The 18,385-nt window shown below is 47.7% G+C and overlaps 1 protein-coding gene across 1 annotated transcript in view; it reads right to left on the bottom strand.

Annotated features, from left to right (window-relative positions):
• The window catches only part of LOC134586290 (tyrosinase-like), a 110,031-nt gene extending 92,666 nt beyond the window's left edge, over nucleotides 1-17,365 (bottom strand). Inside the window, exon 1 of the mRNA XM_063441775.1 lies at nucleotides 17,216-17,365. Coding sequence (XP_063297845.1) covers nucleotides 17,216-17,365 — 150 coding nt within the window. The remainder of the gene's footprint in view (nucleotides 1-17,215) is intronic.
• Between the last annotated feature and the right edge of the window lie 1,020 nt (nucleotides 17,366-18,385).

Below are 18,385 nucleotides of genomic sequence, written 5' to 3'. Positions count from 1 at the left end.
TAGCACACACCAACTTTACAAAATACACATGAGAAGTTCTTTGTTATACGTTTGTGTGCGAAAACCCCCAAAAAACACAATTTTACTTCAATATTTAGCAGAGGTTGGCGGTAAAATGGCTACGTAGAAAGTGTCAAAACAACCTTAGGTAAATAGCCTGTGATGTCTACTTTATATAAATATATACTTTTGTGTGGCAATTTTGTTTTCTTTTATGGCTATTAGGCTTACAAGACAAACATACCAAATTCTAAAATCGCTCCACATTAAAATTTTATTTTACTCCTTGTGCTTTGTGACCTGTAACTACCAAAAAAAAACTGAAAATCACAGACACATTATATATTCTGTAAATCAGAACAAATAAATGAATTTATTTTTAATTACTTTCCTTAACCTGCACTAATTATGCTCACATTATGATTGCAAAAACTGTAAAAAACAAACAATATTTTTCATTTTTTTTGCATTTTTCTGTATTTTTTTTTATAATAAGTAAGCATTATATATATATATATATATATATATATATATATATATATATATATATATGTTATATCAAATTAAAGCCCTTTCTGTCCTTTAAAAACAGTATATAATATGCGTCGGTGCAATAAATGAGAGAGATGCAAATTGCAGTTGAACGCAAACAGCAAGAAAATGCAAAAATTGCTTGTGTCATTAAGCGTAAGTCAAGCTTCTGAAGCTGTGTCCTTAAGGGGTTAATACACACACACATACTGCATTGAGGGGTGCAGTGTATGTGTTTGTGTGTATGGATGTGGAGTGCTGTGTGTGTGTGGAGTGCTGTGTGTGGGGGGCTGCTGTGTGTGGGGGGTGCTAAGACAGCAGCTTTCCCTCTATTAATCTCTGACACTGTATACTACCCACGTTCCTCTCACTTGAGCTGCTCCCCAGCCAGAAGCTGCTCTTCTAATTATCTCAGACACTGTACACCAGCCATGTTCCTCTGACACTGTACACCACCCATGCTCCTCTCAATAGAGCTGCTCCTCAGCCAGCAACTGCCCCTCTATTATTCTGTTTAAGGTGCTGTGTGTAACGGCACCCCCAGGCATAAAAGGGTTAAACCGCCGTTTAGTAGATCTTCCCATTCCAGAGATAAAGGCACAGCTACTGCAGAACACCAAACTCCCGAACTGGATACAAAATAGCACTCCAACTCCCGAACTGGAACCTCACTAATAGCTGCTAGCAGACGAACAGGAAAAGCAGACAATCAGCTTACACTCCTGGCAATCAGTCTCTAATAGCATACAGTAAATCCCCCCAAAGACGAGACAGAGCTCCTTGTTGAGGGTCAAGCAGTGGTCTGTTTAATGGCACCAAAAGAACCTTCTTTTATGGCAGTTTCCCTTAGGTAGGACCACTTACAGGGTGTAACAAAATAACCAATCATACACGTACATTACAGAAGACACTCCCAGCATTTACACACAAAAGCCACCCCTCTGCCTGTGATACAATTATGTTACACAATGGTTTAACATAATTTTCACAGACAGTAAAAATACACATACTCAGTAACTTTAAAACCATACATCCAATCTCCATAAAAATTACATATTTAAACTCAGCATACTTTAAACATAAACACTCTCACAAATCAGACCAATCCCTTAAGTGGATAAAAAGATAGCCGGAAGTCCTTTATGACCGACCGCAAGCACATTTTCCTGCCCAAAACAGTTCCATAGATTTGGGCTGTGCGGTCGGTCAATTTCCTGCAGAGAAACGGCTAAGTCCCCTTCGAAGGCACGAACAGGTCCGTTCGTGCAAATAGCACATTACAACAGGATGTTTGAATTGTCGAACGTACTTTGTCTTTAACCGAAGTGTTGAAGTGGAGGCGACGGTAAGGGTCAGCGTTGTTCGTGTATTTGCGTAGCCGATTTTAGTTCCACAGATTCTTTAGCATACACCACTGACCGCGTTCAATTAAATTAAAATGGCTGCATCCGAAGTACCATATAAAAAGTGCCAAACCTTCCCAAACAGTATTTAAAGGGCCATAATGAGTGACATACACTCTGGTATGGCCGGATACTGTTTTTAAAGGGCCCAATCTCCCAGGGCCATAGTCCAGAGGCAACAGGCAGGCAACCAGGCTCCTCCAATGCAATGTGGCGAGATTGGTCTCGTCACACTGTGTATCTATGTATGCTCCATGTCAGAATACAGGGTTCCCAAGGGGAGATGTTGGGGCAGAATGCTAATCGCTTGAAACTTTTACCACGATGGTCCTGGGAGATGACGAGGCAGCCATCATGCCCACCGACCACATGCAGTGAGCATGAATACAACATTCCAGGGCAGCAGCAGAAAATTACAGAAACAAACATCAGGCACGTTGGACCTCATCTGACGTAAAGGTCAGACCCTTCATCTTTTTAGCTGGGATCTTGACAGGTGCACAATCGCCACATGGGCAGGTGGAATTCCCACCAAAACGTACCCAAAAAACACACTGACACTGATGTATGGGTCAATATGTCCACATCTTTATTAATATTGATAAAAATAAATTAAAGTCATTGCCCAGCCCTCATCCCCCACCCCCCATATAACATCATATGTCCCCAAAATAAAAGGCAATGACCCATTATTTCTGTAAATATAAATAACATCAACAACCATAATAACAAACATCATCAACATAATATAAGTGCCAAACTTTGTTAAATAACCACGGTAGGGGCATGCCCGGATACCCCTACCACACACTTGGTTCTGAGCCACCACCAAGCTTGAAACTTACCAAGGCTCATAATGAAACGTTTAACCAAGCTCTACCCCAGAGCCTGTTTGTCCCCTAACTAGCCCCGCCGCTGTGACAAAACGGGAGCTAACACCCCTTACCTTTACAAATGGGAGGGTGGGAGGGGCAACTTCGGCCAGGTAAGCAAATTAAAAGTGCTTGTCACTAAAATGGCTGCCTATTTATACTTGGACAACCCCCTTTTACACTCTCAGAGGAAGACCTCTGCTCCAAGGAGAGCGTAACAGGAACAGCTCTTAAAAGAGCTAAGTGATTAAGGCTCAAGGGAGTATGCAGAGCATAGCAATCCCCAGTGTGAGTATAGCTGTCCCCTCCAATCACGAGACAAGACTACGTGTTGAGGATCAAGAAGGACTGACTAAAACTTTATTTTACTAGCCCATATGGTCATTACATTAACATTGCTGTGAAAACTCAATAAAATTACAAACAGTCAAATCATAGCAGGCAACATACAGTGACTTATTATAACACAATGGCATATTTTTAAAGGGGTGGGGGAGACAAAAGTTAACAGAAAATATCTCACGTGCCTGCAGAATTAGCAATATGCAAATCTACCCAAATATGCAAATGAACCAGTCTTGCTATTCAGGTAGTGCATATTGCTGTTGCTACCAACAGAGGGCACTAGACAAGCTCCATAGCCAAATCCACCTAGTTGGTAGCAAACCTCAGCAGTACAGGAGAGCAGGCAATACATTTCACAGTACACACACACACACACACACACAATATAAACAATTACATTACACACACCCTGCACCTATAATGGGTACAGGGTGACTAAAACATAAGAGAAATAAAGCAACCTACATAAATAGTCTGTCTGAAGCTAGACTAGGGGCTTTAAAGCCAAATACATCAAAGAGTCATAGCCACATGGTAGGAGACTGGCCAACAGGTTTCTCCATAACCCAAGGAAGCAGGGCAATTTGTCACACGAAAAAACAGTTACAAAAGGCAGTTTGTAACACCCACTAGCTATGTTCCCACAAAACAAGTCGAGGCTGCGATTTGAGGGTCAAAACGAACTGTCTTTAATGGCACACAGGCATCGCTATTTATGCAAAACCCCAGGTCCAGGGACAACCCCCTCTGGACCTGATGGGATACAGGGACAATACAAACAGTGGACCAATGGCATTACAGTGTATTGTTTGAAATGGTCACCGCCCAGCTTGGAGATAATGACTCTAACGGTTATGGCAATTTAATTATATCCAAGCGCCCAAAATCCCACGTTTTATTGTAACTGATAAAACAGTATACAAATACATAACTATAACATTTTAATAGACACATATTATATTCCACCATTCGTTGGATAGCCCAGATCTAAGCGCAGCAGATAGGCGAATAGCGCTCAGATCTCACAAACGGTATAGCCAGTCTCTTCAATGCAAAGTCCTTTCGTGCCTTTTTGTCCTGAACACGAGATGGCGGCCATGTTTTCAGGCTGGTGAATAGAGAGTGGGACCTGGCTCTAAAACCACTGGAGCGGGTAGCGGATGAACAATTGCGCGAATACCGCTCAGAGGATGGTTGTCCCAGCCCTTCGTGAACCGAACAGAGACCGCCATGAAGGGAGTACTTAACTTGCGGTTAACCACAGATTCAACGTTCTAATTGGGGCCACACGCCCGGGTGTAGGAGGCCACCCTGAAGCAGTCAATCAGGCTTGCGGTTAACCGCAGACCGCAGCTTTCCAGTTGTCAATTGGAAGCACACTCCGCTTGTAGGGTGGTCAGTCATTTGGTTGTTTTAAAGGTGAAAAAGGTTAAGTGGCGGCACACGCCAAGGGCGGGTGGTCTTTTGTTCATATGCACGAATACATAGTCCTGACTGTTCGTGTAATTTGTTTTATACATTATAACTACCGAAATAGAGTATACGGTAAAATAAACAGGGTAATCCCGTAACGATCTGTAGAGTGCCCGTATGTCAGGATCGGGACAGGGATCCAACACGCAGAGTACAAACAGTAGCCAGATACGTATACCGGACCTTAGAATGGCCGGACTAACGTAAGTAGTACCGTAGAGAATGGTCAAAGACAAGCCGAGGTCGAGGGTAACAGAAGACAGGTAAGCGAGAGACAAGCCGAATCAAGGAAGACAGAGATAAGCAGAGTAGAGCAAACAAGCCGGGTCAAAACCAAAAGGGATAACTAGAAAACACGAGCACTGAGTGACTAGCAAGCTAGAACCACGACAGGGCAATGAGCAACAGGGCGAAGTATGTTTAAATACCCTGGCTAGAGAGGATAGACACGCCTTCGACGAGTCCTGATTGGTCTCCAACGGATTGAGTGACAGGTCGTTCCAGATTGGCGTCATGACGTCGGTCTCCGGGCACCATGCTACATAAGGAAGTAACTCCCTCGCGGCCGGCGTCTATGTGAACGGGTCGACCGCGAGGAACAGGAGAAACATGGCGTCCGGACGGATAAACGTCTAAGTCTCTACCTCTCTCGGAGGTAGAGACCTCAGGTACCCTGACAGTACCCCCCCTCTCAGATACGCCCACCGGGCGGAAGGAACCGGGACGAGATGGAAAGCGGGAGTGATACGCCCTGCGGAGACGAGGAGCATGAACATCCTCTTGAGGTACCCAACTCCTCTCTTCAGGACCATAACCCTTCCAATCGACCCGATATTGAACCTTCCCCCGTGAGATTCGAGAATCAATAATAGAGTTAACCTCATACTCCTCCTGACCCTCCACCTGAACAGAGCGAGGAGGGGCTATTGTGGAGGAAAATCTGTTGCATATAAGTGGTTTCAGCAATGAAACATGAAACGAGTTAGGGATGCGTAAGGTAGCAGGAAGAGCTAGACGGTACGCAACTGGATTGATCCGAGTCAGTACCCTGTAAGGACCAATATAACGGGGAGCGAACTTCATGGAGGGCACTTTTAAACGGATGTTCCTTGTGCTCAACCATACCCTATCACCCGGAACAAAGACCGGAGCCGCCCTTCTACGTTTATCAGCGTGTTTCTTAACCAGCATAGAGTTGTGCATAAGGATTTGTCGAGTTTGGTCCCACAACTTCCTCAAATTGGCCACATGAACATCAACCGACGGCACCCCCTGGGAAGGAGAAGCCGAAGGAAGAATAGACGGATGAAAGCCATAATTCATGAAGAAGGGGCTTGAATGAGTAGAATCGCAGACGAGATTGTTGTGTGCAAACTCCGCCCAAGGAATCAAACCGACCCAATCGTCCTGGTGTTCAGAAACGAAACAACGTAAATATTGTTCAATCTTTTGGTTGGTGCGTTCAGCAGCTCCATTGGACTGAGGATGGTAGGCAGAAGAGAAATTCAATTTGATGCCTAGTTGAGAGCAGAAGGATTTCCAGAAACGGGAAACAAATTGGGAACCTCTGTCAGATACAATTTGGGAAGGTATCCCATGCAAACGGAAAATCTCCCTAGCGAATATCTCCGCTAATTCGGGCGAAGATGGGAGTTTAGGTAAGGGAACGAAGTGAGCCATCTTAGTAAATCTGTCCACCACAGTGAGGATAACAGTCTGCTTTATAGAGATAGGCAAATCAACAATGAAGTCCATGGCCAAACAGGACCATGGCTTTTCAGGAACCTCTAAAGGGTGCAGAAATCCGCATGGAAGCGAATGGGGTTGCTTGGTCTTGGTACAAACCTCACATGCCCCGATGAAATCTTTAATATCTTTACGTAGGGGCGGGGCCTGACTGCTGAGCCGAGCGGCCGACAGCCTCAAGAGCTCCTGCAACAAACTGTAAAAAAGCTACCTTTCATGACCCAAACGGCGACAAACAGAGCCACAAAGGCCAGCAATCGAAAGGGGATAATAAGAGGAGCACAATGATACCCCTTAAGCGACAAAACGAGCAGCATCTACCAGACAAGCGACTGAGGCCTACTCGAAAGGCGGGAGCGGGAGGGACAGCCGCTCTCCCCCTGCCTCAAGTGGAGACCTCAGTGAAGAAGGGTCCCAGTTCCCCCCCCTCTGGACCGGCGGGGGTCATCCCGGTTCGCCAGCCCACAGAGAGTACCCACCTCTGGGACACACCTAAGCACAAATCTGGCCTAACGGCCCCACGAGGCCAAGCAAAGATGGCCGATGGCGGGGCTACCGACAAGAAACAACAAACCAGTGATGAATGGGCAGCAGCCTTCCGGGCTAAGTTCGAAGCTGTATGCCGGAAATTTTGGGAGCGATTGGGGGAAAATAACTCACATTCTTCCCCGACATCAGCCACAACGACAGAGCACAAACACGCACCCCCTCACAGGCAGCTGCGATGCCCGATCAAGACACGGGCGCCGCAGGAGCGGGTGAATAGAGCCGCGACTCGGCGGAAGAAACTACGAAAGGGCATTATCCGCCCAAAACAGACGAATAGAGCCCGAGTACTGGCGCCAGAGACACACACTAAAGGCGTATGCAGACCCTCCTCAATTCCAAAAGGTCATCACAGCACAAAACAAGCATGGCAACACCGCCAACGTGGCCGCCGACAAACATCAGCAGCCCATCGCACTGCTAGCCTCACTAAGACGGGCCTGAGAGGCAGAGGACTACAGCCACTCACCTTGCATCCAGCCACCAATAGCTCCCCACTACAGCCCGGACTGGAGTCATCACAGCTGAACAGCACCCGAACACACATGGTCCAGCACTCACAGCAAACCTACAAGATGGCACAGGAGATCACTGATGCACCTCCAGAATGCACGAAGTACCTGCCGAAAGCCGGAATCGGATGAACCCCCTCCACAGTTGGGGTCCCAGAGACTGAAACCTCCAACCACAGAGGATTCAGTAATGACCAAAGACTTCACTCTTAAGTAACACTATCCTCGTTTATGCCTTCCACTTCTATATAATTCTTCCAGTACCTAGTCAGTGCAGCAGGACTGTATATGTTTAACATCACAGTAAATCAGCTAGCGAAGATACCTTATTACATATGCCCTAGACTTGCTAGATAAGTCAGTGCCTAGGCTACTTTCTTTAACCGCTTTAACTACTCTAAAGGATATGCATTGTACTATTAGAACATTACTGGATCTGCTCAGCTAAGATAGGACCACACACTACTTACTTACATATCATATTGTTTAAACGTGATGGATGTTAACGCTTTAGTGACTAAGCATGTTGATGTTTTAATGACACGAATGATTAAGCTTGTCTACACTGAGAACTTATTATTAATGTTGAAGCTTCTTCTGGTTTCAAATTGCACCTCATCTTGTGACACAACCTTTCCAGCTTTAGCCTGATATTATAAAAATGTGCAGTCCAATCGCATGCCATGTCTAACCAATTGTATCTAATTAGCTTGCCAATGCTGTTGTGGCATCGCAAGAAAATGTTAACTGTCTATACATGCACAAGAAAAATAAAGAATTAAAAAAAAAAAAAAAAATATCTTTACGTAACTCAGGCCACCAGAAGTCTTTAGAGATCAGAGCATACGTCTTGCGAATGCCAGGATGTCCAGCCACCTTGCTGTTGTGGAAACAACGTAACACTTCTAGTTGGAGAGTGGAAGGAACGAAGTGTCGATCCCCAGGAGCCTGTTTGGGCGCAAGATGCTGAAATTTCATGATCTCGGAAAGCAACGGAGAGTGAATCCTGATATTCGTGTTAGCGATGATATTACCCTTAGGAACTATGGAGGAAAGAACTGGCTCAGTTGTAGTGAATGGTTCATATTGACGAGACAAAGCATCGGCTTTAGTGTTCTTAGAACCAGGTCTATAAGTAAGTACATAATTAAAGTGAGTGAGGGACAAGGACCAACGAGCCTGCCTGGCGGATAAGCGCTTAGCCTCCCCAATATAAGACAAGTTCTTATGATCTGTTAAAATAGTAACAGGGTGTAATGTCCCTTGTAGTAAATGTCTCCATTCCTTTAAAGCCTTAATGACCGCTAACAGTTCCCTGTCGCCGATGTCATATCTGCTTTCCGGCCCAGATAATTTCTTAGAGAAGAACCCACAAGGGTGTAACGGTTTGTCCACCCCTAACCTTTGAGACAGAACAGCCCCAACTCCCGTCTCAGAAGCATCGACCTCGAGTAAGAACGGCAGAGTAGTATCAGGGTGGACTAGAATGGGGGCAGAAGCAAAAAGTTCCTTGAGAGTCTTGAAAGCAACAAGGGCCTCCGTAGACCAGGTCCTAGTATCAGCCCCTTGTTTGGTCATATTGGTAATAGGTGCAATGATAGAAGAGTATCCCTTAATGAAGCGCCTATAGTAGTTGGAAAAACCAATAAACCTCTGAATAGCCTTGAGTCCCTTGGGTAAAGGCCAATCTAAAATAGATTGGAGTTTGTCAGGGTCCATCTTAAAACCTTCCCCAGAAATCACGTAACCAAGGAAGTCTATCTGAGACTGGTCAAAGCTGCATTTCTCCAATTTACAGTATAGGCCATGTTGCAGGAGTTTGTGTAATACCCTTCTGACTTGTCTATGGTGAGTCTCAATCTCCCTAGAGTGTATCAGTATGTCGTCCAGGTAGACAATAACACAATCATGTTGAAACTCCCTAAGTACCTCATTAATCAAATCTTGAAATACTGCAGGAGCATTGCAAAGTCCAAACGGCATGACTGTGTATTCATAGTGGCCATACCGGGTATTGAACGCCGTCATCCACTCGTGTCCATGCTGGATTCTCACCTAATTATATGCCCCTCTGAGATCTAACTTGGTGAAGATCTTGGAGCCCTTAAGACGATCAAACAACTCGGTAATCAATGGGATAGGATAGGCATTTCGGATAGTTATTTTATTCAAACCTCGGTAATCAATACAAGGTCTCAGTGTGCCATCCTTTTTCTTAACAAAAAAGAACCCAGCCCCGGCAGGAGAAGAAGACCTCCTAATGAATCCTTTCTCTAAATTCTCACGAATATATTCCTCTAGAACAGAGTTCTCCTGAACAGATAAAGGATATACATTACCCCTCGGGGGCATAGTCCCAGGTAGAAGCTTAATTTTACAATCAAAAGACCTGTGTGGAGGTAAAGAATCGGCATTCTTCTTGTCGAATACTGCCTTTAAGTCTTGGTACAGGAACGGTATCTGTCTCTCTGTGGACTGAGTAGGACTACCAGATGTGTTAATATTAGCCAATGGAGAAACCTTGCGTAAACACCTCTCCTGGCAGCTCTGACCCCACGAGAGTATCTCCCCTAATTCCCAGTCGATAATAGGGTTATGTCTCTTCAACCAAGGATACCCCAGAACTATGGGAACAGAAGGGGATGAAATGAGCATAAGAGATACATTCTCCACATGTAGAATACCAACATTTAAGTTAATGGGTTTGGTCTCCCGAAAGATAACAGGGTCCAGTAGTGGTCTACCATCTATGGCCTCAACGGCCAAGGGTGTCTCCCTTAACTGGGATGGGAAATTGTGTTTAGTGGCAAAAGCTTGATCGATAAAATTCTCAGCAGCTCCGGAATCTATCAACGCCATAGCCTTTACTACTTCCCTCTCCCACGTTAAGGAAACTGGTAGCAGAAGCCTGTGATCTTTATAATTAGGAGTAGAGGACAAAATAGAAACACCCAAGGCCTGTCCTCTAGAGAAACTTAGGTGCGAGCGTTTCCCGGGCGGTTAGGGCAGTTCGAGAGTAAATGACCTCTGGCTCCACAATACATACATAACCCCTCCCTTCTCCTGTGCTGTCTCTCCTCCTCAGAGAGGCGGGTATAGCCTATCTGCATAGGTTCAGGAAGCAGAGAGACCGTGGGTTCAGGAAGCAGAGAGACGCTTGGAAATGCGGGGGCTAACCTAAAGGAAGATCTCCGGTTCCTCTCTCGAGTGTTCTGTCTCTCTCTTAAACGTTCATCTATACGAGAGATGAATGAAATTAAATCCTCTAACTCTTCAGGAAGTTCTCTAGTAGCAACCTCGTCAAGGATTACATCAGATAACACATTCAAAAATACATCCATATACGCCTGCTCATTCCACTTGACTTCTGACGCCAGAGACCTGAACTCTAGTGCATAATCCACAAGTGTTCGGTTCTCCTGTCTCAGGCGCAACAGTGATCTGGCTGCATTAACCTTTCTACCTGGAGGATCAAACGTTCTTCTAAAAGCAGCTACAAATGCGTTATAGTTATATACTAACGGGTTATCGTTCTCCCATAGTGGGTTGGCCCATCTCAGAGCCTTCTCAATGAGTAAGGTGATAATAAATCCTACCTTTGCCCTATCTGTAGGATAGGAGCGAGGTTGCAATTCAAAGTGGATACTAATTTGGTTTAAAAAACCACGACATTTCTCAGGAGCCCCACCATAACGTACTGGTGGGGTAATGCGAGAAGAAGCACCTACTGTGGCTACCTCTAGACCTGAACTTACAGGAGAGATGGGAGTAGTACGTATCTCCTCTGGTGGGTTATTGGCACGAGATAATAACGCCTGAAGCGCTAGCGCCATCTGATCCATTCTGTGATCCATGGCTTCAAACCTAGGATCATGAGAAGCCAGCTGACTGTTTGTACTTGCAGGATCCATTGGCCCTGTCGTAATGTCAGGATCGGGACAGGGATCCAACACGCAGAGTACAAACAGTAGCCAGATACGTATACCGGACCTTAGAATGGCCGGACTAACGTAAGTAGTACCGTAGAGAATGGTCAAAGACAAGCCGAGGTCGAGGGTAACAGAAGACAGGTAAGCGAGAGACAAGCCGAATCAAGGAAGACAGAGATAAGCAGAGTAGAGCAAACAAGCCGGGTCAAAACCAAAAGGGATAACTAGAAAACACGAGCACTGAGTGACTAGCAAGCTAGAACCACGACAGGGCAATGAGCAACAGGGCGAAGTATGTTTAAATACCCTGGCTAGAGAGGATAGACACGCCTCCGACGAGTCCTGATTGGTCTCCAACGGATTGAGTGACAGGTCGTTCCGGATTGGCGTCATGACGTCGGTCTCCGGGCACCATGCTACATAAGGAAGTAACTCCCTCGCGGCCGGCGTCTATGTGAACGGGTCGACCGCGAGGAACAGGAGAAACATGGCGTCCGGACGGATAAACGTCTAAGTCTCTACCTCTCTCGGAGGTAGAGACCTCAGGTACCCTGACACCGTAACACTGTTATATTCATACTGGGGATTGCTATACTTTTTCTCCCCTGGGCTCTAATCACTTAGCTCTTTTAAGAGCTGTTCCTGTTACACTTTCCTGTAGGAGAGGTCTTTCCCACACTGTCCTGGATGTCAGAGGTTGATCCAGGGTGGAAGGAAGATGGCGAGATTCCAGTTAAGCTACGGCGGTTGTTGAGTCTGCGGTGGTTGTGGTGTCGGGTGCGGTGCTTATAGTTCTCGGCTTCAGCTAGGAAGCATCTGTTAACAGAGGTACCCAGTCAGGGGTGCCAGGTGATCCATTACATTGGTGGCAGTAGTAGAATGGCATCCTAGTGCAAGGAGAAGCATCCTGGAGGACACCGGTAACGTGTTGATCATAGTGAGGGCAACGCTAGCATTCCTACAGCGCCCCTGGAAGTAGAGGTGTCCATTGACTTGGAGCAGGCAAGTATGGCATACTCTGACTCTTGCGAAGATTTTCTGGCTGAGGTGAGGCAGCGAGTTGCCTGGTATGGCCCTGATGTGTCCATGGATACCTTCCGGTCGATCTGGAACCAGGTAACCGTCGGAAGACAAGCGAAGAGGGATCAAGAGTTCCTGCTGGCTAAAGCGTGGAAAAGAAGCCTCCAATGAAAGGAGGATAGCCTCTCTCTCCAGAGGCAGCCCAAGTACCCGAAGTAGGGGACCTCATACACTGGACCTGTGAGGAACCCCAACAGGCAGGTGGAGATGGGACCGAAGTCTCTCCACCAGCCCCACAGGGATGCTGGGCAGCCGGCCCAGATCCCCATCTGCAGCTGGAGCTGCGGGCAGAGAAGGCAGGTGGTCCTTATTCCCAAGTCCTGGGGGCAGGGCTGCCATCAGAAATTTTGGGGCCCCTGACACAGCTCAAGGTCTGGGCCCCCCGGCGCCTGCACCCGAGTCCCCCCCCCCCCGAGTCCGCCCACAGGCATGCAGTGTCTGCAGGGCCGGTGCAAGGATTTTTGCCGCCCTAGGCAAAAGTAAAGTTTGCCGCCCCCCCATGTGACATCACAGTGCGCCACCCATATGATCTGCCATGTTAACTAACACAGTGCTGCAGTGCCGCCGTGTTTACATTAAAAGGCCTGCAAGGACAGGCTATAGACACCAGAACCACTACATTAAGCTGCAGTGGTTCTGGGGACTATAGTGTCCCTTTAATGTGAGGTAAATTAGAGATTAGTGCCACGAATAATATACTAGATTGCCTACTTACAACCAGATGAGGATGATGATGGGCTTCAGCTGCCGTCTGGCTCCACTGGTCTGGTGTAGAACAGGCTCTCTGGAGGCGGTTTGTAACTGTGGTCACAAAAATCAATGTTCTGGGAGAATGGGAAACAGCTCCATTTTTTGAGGGCCCTTTACACAGGGGCGGGGGGGGGGATGTCCTGATGTGTGTAAGGAATGCATTGTGTGAATCTGTGTTTGTATGTGTAAGGGCTGCAAGGTGAGTTTGTGTATGTATGGGATGCAGTGTGTGTGTGTCTGTAAGGGATGCACTGAGTGTGTGCAAGGGGTGCATTGTTTGTTGCTGTGTGTAAGGGATGCATTGCTTGTGTATGTGTGTCTGTGTGTAATGCATTGTGTGTTTTTCTGTGTGCAAGGGGTGCATTGTGTGTGTGTGTGATGGATGTCAATCTCTCCCCATACCCCCGTCAATTTCCTTCTTCTCCCCCTCCCTCTCATTGCCTTCTCCCCCCTCCAATTTCCTTCTTCTCCCCCTCCCTCTCATGTCCTTCCTTCTCCCCCCTCCAATTTCCTTCCTCTCCCCCTCCAATTTCCTTCCTCCCTCCCCCCTCAAATTTCCTTCCTCCCCCCTCAAATTTCCTTCCTCTCCCCCCTCAACTTTCCTTCCTCTCCCCCTCCCTCAAATTTCCTTCCTCTCCCCCCTCCCTCAAATTTCCTTCCTCTCCCCCCTCAAATTTCCTTCCTCCCCCTCAAATGTCCTCCCTTCCTCTTCCCCCCACTCCCTCAAATTTCCTCCCTTCCCTCCCTCTCCCCCACTCATACAAATTTCCTCCCTCCCTCTCCCCCCACCCCCACTCAAATGTCCTCCCTCCCACTCCCCCCTCACTCAAATGTCCTCCCTCCCACTCCCCCCCTCACTCAAATGTCCTCCCTCCCCCCCCTCACTCAAATGTCCTCCCTCCCCCCTCACTCAAATGTCCTCCCTCCCCCCCCTCACTCAAATGTCCTCCCTCCCCCCTCACTCAAATGTCCTCCCTCCCCCCCTCACTCAAATGTCCTCCCTCCCCCCCTCACTCAAATGTCCTCCCTCCCCCCCTCACTCAAATGTCCTCCCCCCCCCTCACTCAAATGTCCTCCCTCCCCCCCCTCACTCAAATGTCCTCCCTCCCCCCCCCCACTCAAATGTCCTCCCTCCCCCCCCCCACTCAAATGTCCTCCCTCCCCCCCCCTCACTCAAATGTCCTCCCTCCCCCCCCTCACTCAAATGTCCTCCCCCCCCTCACTCAAATGTCCTCCCCCCCCTCACTCAAATGTCCTCCACCCCCCTCACTCAAATGTCCTGACACCCGGCGGGCGCGCGAGGGAGCACTCTCCCTGGCTGAGTGCTTCCTCTTCAGCTCCCTCGCGCGCCGCGTACTGATGCCGGAGCCGGAAGATGACGTCATCTTCCGGCTCCGACATCAGTACGGTGCGCGAGGGAGCTGAAGAGGAAGCACTCAGAGGAGAGTGCTCCCTCGCGCGCCCGCCGGTTGTCAGCAGGGTCAGCCTCTGGGGGGCCCTGAGGTGACCGGCTGCTGGGCCCCCCAGGAGAAGAGGCTGGCCCAGTGGGTACATACCGGGGTCGCAGGGCCCCCTGCGACCCGGTATGTTCCCACTGAATGTGGGGCCCGGACGACCTGAGCAGTCCGGGCCCCCCAGGACCGCCGGGCCCATGACAACTGTTGCGGTTGTCATGCCCTGATGGCGGCCCTGCCTGGGGGACCTCATAGACTGGCACTGGGAGGTACCTCAAATGGCAGGTGGAGATGGTACCGTGGTCTCTCTACCGGCCCTACAGGGATGCTGGGCAGCCGGGCCAGATCCCAAGCGGCAGCTGGAGTTACAGGGAGAGGAGACAACCAGTCTCTAGCCCCCCAGCGGCAGTGCATCTCACAGGGAGAGGAGACAACCGGCCTCTCTCCCCAGCGGCAGCATATCCTACAGGGAGTGGAGACAAGCAATCTCCCTCCCCAGCAGCAGTGTGCATCCCAGGGGGCCGAAGGTCGTCCTTCCCCCCAGCTGCAGTTTACTTTGCAGGGAGAGGAGACAACCGGTCTCTCTCCCCAGCAGCAGCGTAAACTTCAGGTAGAAGAGACAACCGGTCTCTCTCCCAAGCGGCAGTGTAAATTGCAGGGAGAGGAGGCAGTCGGCCTCTCTCCCCAGTGGCAGGGTGAGTTTCAGGGACAGGAGACAACCGGTCTCTCTCCCAAGCGGCAGTGTAAATTACAGGGAGAGGAGGCAGCCAGCCTCTCTCCCCAGTGGTAGCGTATCTTACTGGGAGTGGAGACAAGCGATCTCCCTCCCCAGCAGCAGTATGCATCCCAGGAGGCCGAAGGTGTCATCCTTTCCCCCCAGCAGCAGTGTGTTCTACAGGGAGAAGAGACAGTCGGTCTCTCTCCCAAGCAACAGGGCAATTTATTGGGAGTCTTACTCTCCAGCGGCAGTGTGTTTCAGGGAGAGGAGCATATCGCCCTCTCTCTCCAGCGGCAGCTTACCCTACAGGGAGAGGAGACAACCGGTCCATCCCCCCCCAGCTACAGAGGGGCCTTATTTAGTTCCACGATGGTGCAGATGAGACTGGGGTCTCTGCACCAGACCTACAGGGATGCTGGACGGCCTGTCCAGATCCCCAACTAAGCTCGCAGGGATACCAGGAGGAGGAGGTTAGCAATGTCTCCCCTCCCCAGCCAATTTCCAGCCGGGCTCTGGGGTTAGTGGATGGGACTACCATATCCACTTAACCCCTTCCAGCAGAAGAGCTGGCATCAGGGCAGAGTGCTGCTGGCCTCTGCCCTCCCCTTTTCCCTTTGCACAGGGCCTGACTACCTGCAAGCCACCCCAGCAGAAGCACTGGCAACCGGTCAGAGCGCAGTTAGCCTCCCCTGGTCCCAGGTAGTTCCTGGTCCCAGGAACTACCAACTCCCCCCACTACGCAGCTGTACCGCTGGATATAGGACTGAGACCGACAACAGGAGTCACCAGGTCCAGTCATTGCTTTTTGTGGGCTACTCGACTACTTCAGGTACTGACCGACAGAAGGTCAGGTACCTGGTTAGTCTCCCCCGGAAAGGGAAGATGTGTGATGAAAGCAACTTTGCCACTGGTTTTTGAAGGGGCCTGTTTGACAGCCTCCTACCCTGGGACTATGGGTCCTGTGATAACCCATATTCAAAAGTACGGTTTCTGCCCCTTGGACTTTTAACTGGAACAGATTCAAACATGTGGCGGCGGCCATCTTAAATTGTCTAGCAGTGTTGTGTCGTCGAGTTCATGGAACTCAAATCGGACACGCGACGGCACGAACACCGCTGAAACTTTACCTTCTCTGGACTTTGACTCTTCGATTGGAGTTGAACGCTGTGCGACAATTCAAATGGCACTTCAACGTGGACTTTATGCACGAAGGGCACCCGTTCGTGAATTTGAAGTGAACTGTTAACTATTGTTAATAGACCGGCCACACAGCCTAATTCACTGGAACTGTTTTGGGCATGAAGCCACGCTTGCGGTTGGTCAAATATGACTTTCAGGAGTTTCCTGAACCCCTGTTCTGATCTGGGTGATTTTTTAATATGTTTTTCACCTAGATCAGGGCTATCCGGGGATATAACATTTATGGGGATATGTTGTGTCTTGGTGTGTTTTTGTTACTTTGTGAAAAATTTGTTTTTTTCTGTTTGGGGATAATTGAGTTAATTACAGCATCTTACTCAATTATCTCCCAGCAGAGGGGAGGAATTTACTGTAATGAATGCGAGTATTTAACTTTGTGACTGTGCACTATTGTCTGTGGAATGTATTTTTCGGTGCCCCACAAGGTCCACATGGGTGGTAACCTTGTGGGAAAACTTGTATAAAAGACCAAGCTGTTCATTAAACCCTCAGATCTGCTTAACCCACAATATGTAGCCTTGTCTCGTGTTTGATGTTATTGCATCATCTGGTTAAATTGACAAAGAAAATATAAAATGCAGAATCACAGATGTTGAAAGCAATGAACTGCAATATATTGGTCTGTTTTAAAACTTTATAAAGAAGTCATAACTCACCTTCCAACGTGAGAAGATTGAGAACTCACTTAGAATCCCCTGCTCGTTGCTGTCGCCAATGAAATCATTTGTGCAAAGGGCACAACCGGAGTCATCTTGCCAGTCATTGTACGGACATGTAAAAGTCTCAACACCGGTACAGATCCGCATCAGATGCTCAAAGAAAAGGATGAAGAGGCGATGCCAGGTAAGGAACCCAGAAGAGGCATGAGCGTAATTTACACCACCGACTACCCGGCTGTTATTAATTGCAGGTTTGATAGCATAGTAATGGAGAAAGGCAGCGACATCATAGTACGAGGCATTCTTGAATTGGAAGTTATCTTTGTAGAATCGGTCTCCTGAGGTCAGTATGACATATTCTTTGGATATCTTTGTTTTGCAATAATGTAAATAGGCAAAAAAGGTCTTTCTCTGCACTAGTGAGTACTCCCGGAGGTCACTCCTCACTAATTCAATTCTATTGTTACATTCTGATCCCCACCATCCAGATTTGCAAAATCCGCAGTTGTACTGGTCGTAGTTGCCAAAGCATCGGCATGTCCTGTTGAAGTAATATAGTGGCCAGGTATATCGATCATCATATGACAAAGGGTTATTGCCCTTTGCTCTACTTTGTGGTATTATTTGACATATGCCCCTCCCAGAGTTATATCCACAAGGGCTTCCATCCAATAAGGGGCAACAAGTATATGTTCTAAGGGCTTCAGGCGTTGTACATTCTCTGGGAAACGTAGCAATCACTGTACTGAGACAGAGCAGGAGAACACCTACGGTCAGCATGACTTTATAACTGATTCAAGATGGACGTCAACCTGTAGAGAGTGAAAAATGCACAGATAATGAAAAGGTTATTCTGCAATTCGCGTCATAAAAATCGCTTTTAAACTGATTAATTCGGTATTGTATTTGCAGATGGAATTTTTATTGTCTTTTAATGTCTGTATTCACAAACCTTCATTGAATAATCTGTACTGTAGGAGGTTGTGACATTTACATTTATTATTTTTCTATTACTCATTTATTTTATTTCACCAGACTGAATTAGTGTTAATAATTCATACTATCCAGGAGAGGTGTATCATGGATGAGAAGATTTTTAGGTTATAAATAGATTATATTTTTTGCTCCTGGATATATTTTTTTCTTTTCTGCTCCTGGATAGCTTCT

Source organism: Pelobates fuscus, chromosome 1 (assembly GCF_036172605.1).
Source record: "Pelobates fuscus isolate aPelFus1 chromosome 1, aPelFus1.pri, whole genome shotgun sequence".
Classification (NCBI taxonomy): Eukaryota; Metazoa; Chordata; class Amphibia; order Anura; family Pelobatidae; genus Pelobates; species Pelobates fuscus.
Note: the sequence above shows the minus strand (reverse complement) of the source record. Positions and strands in the feature narration are given on the sequence as shown.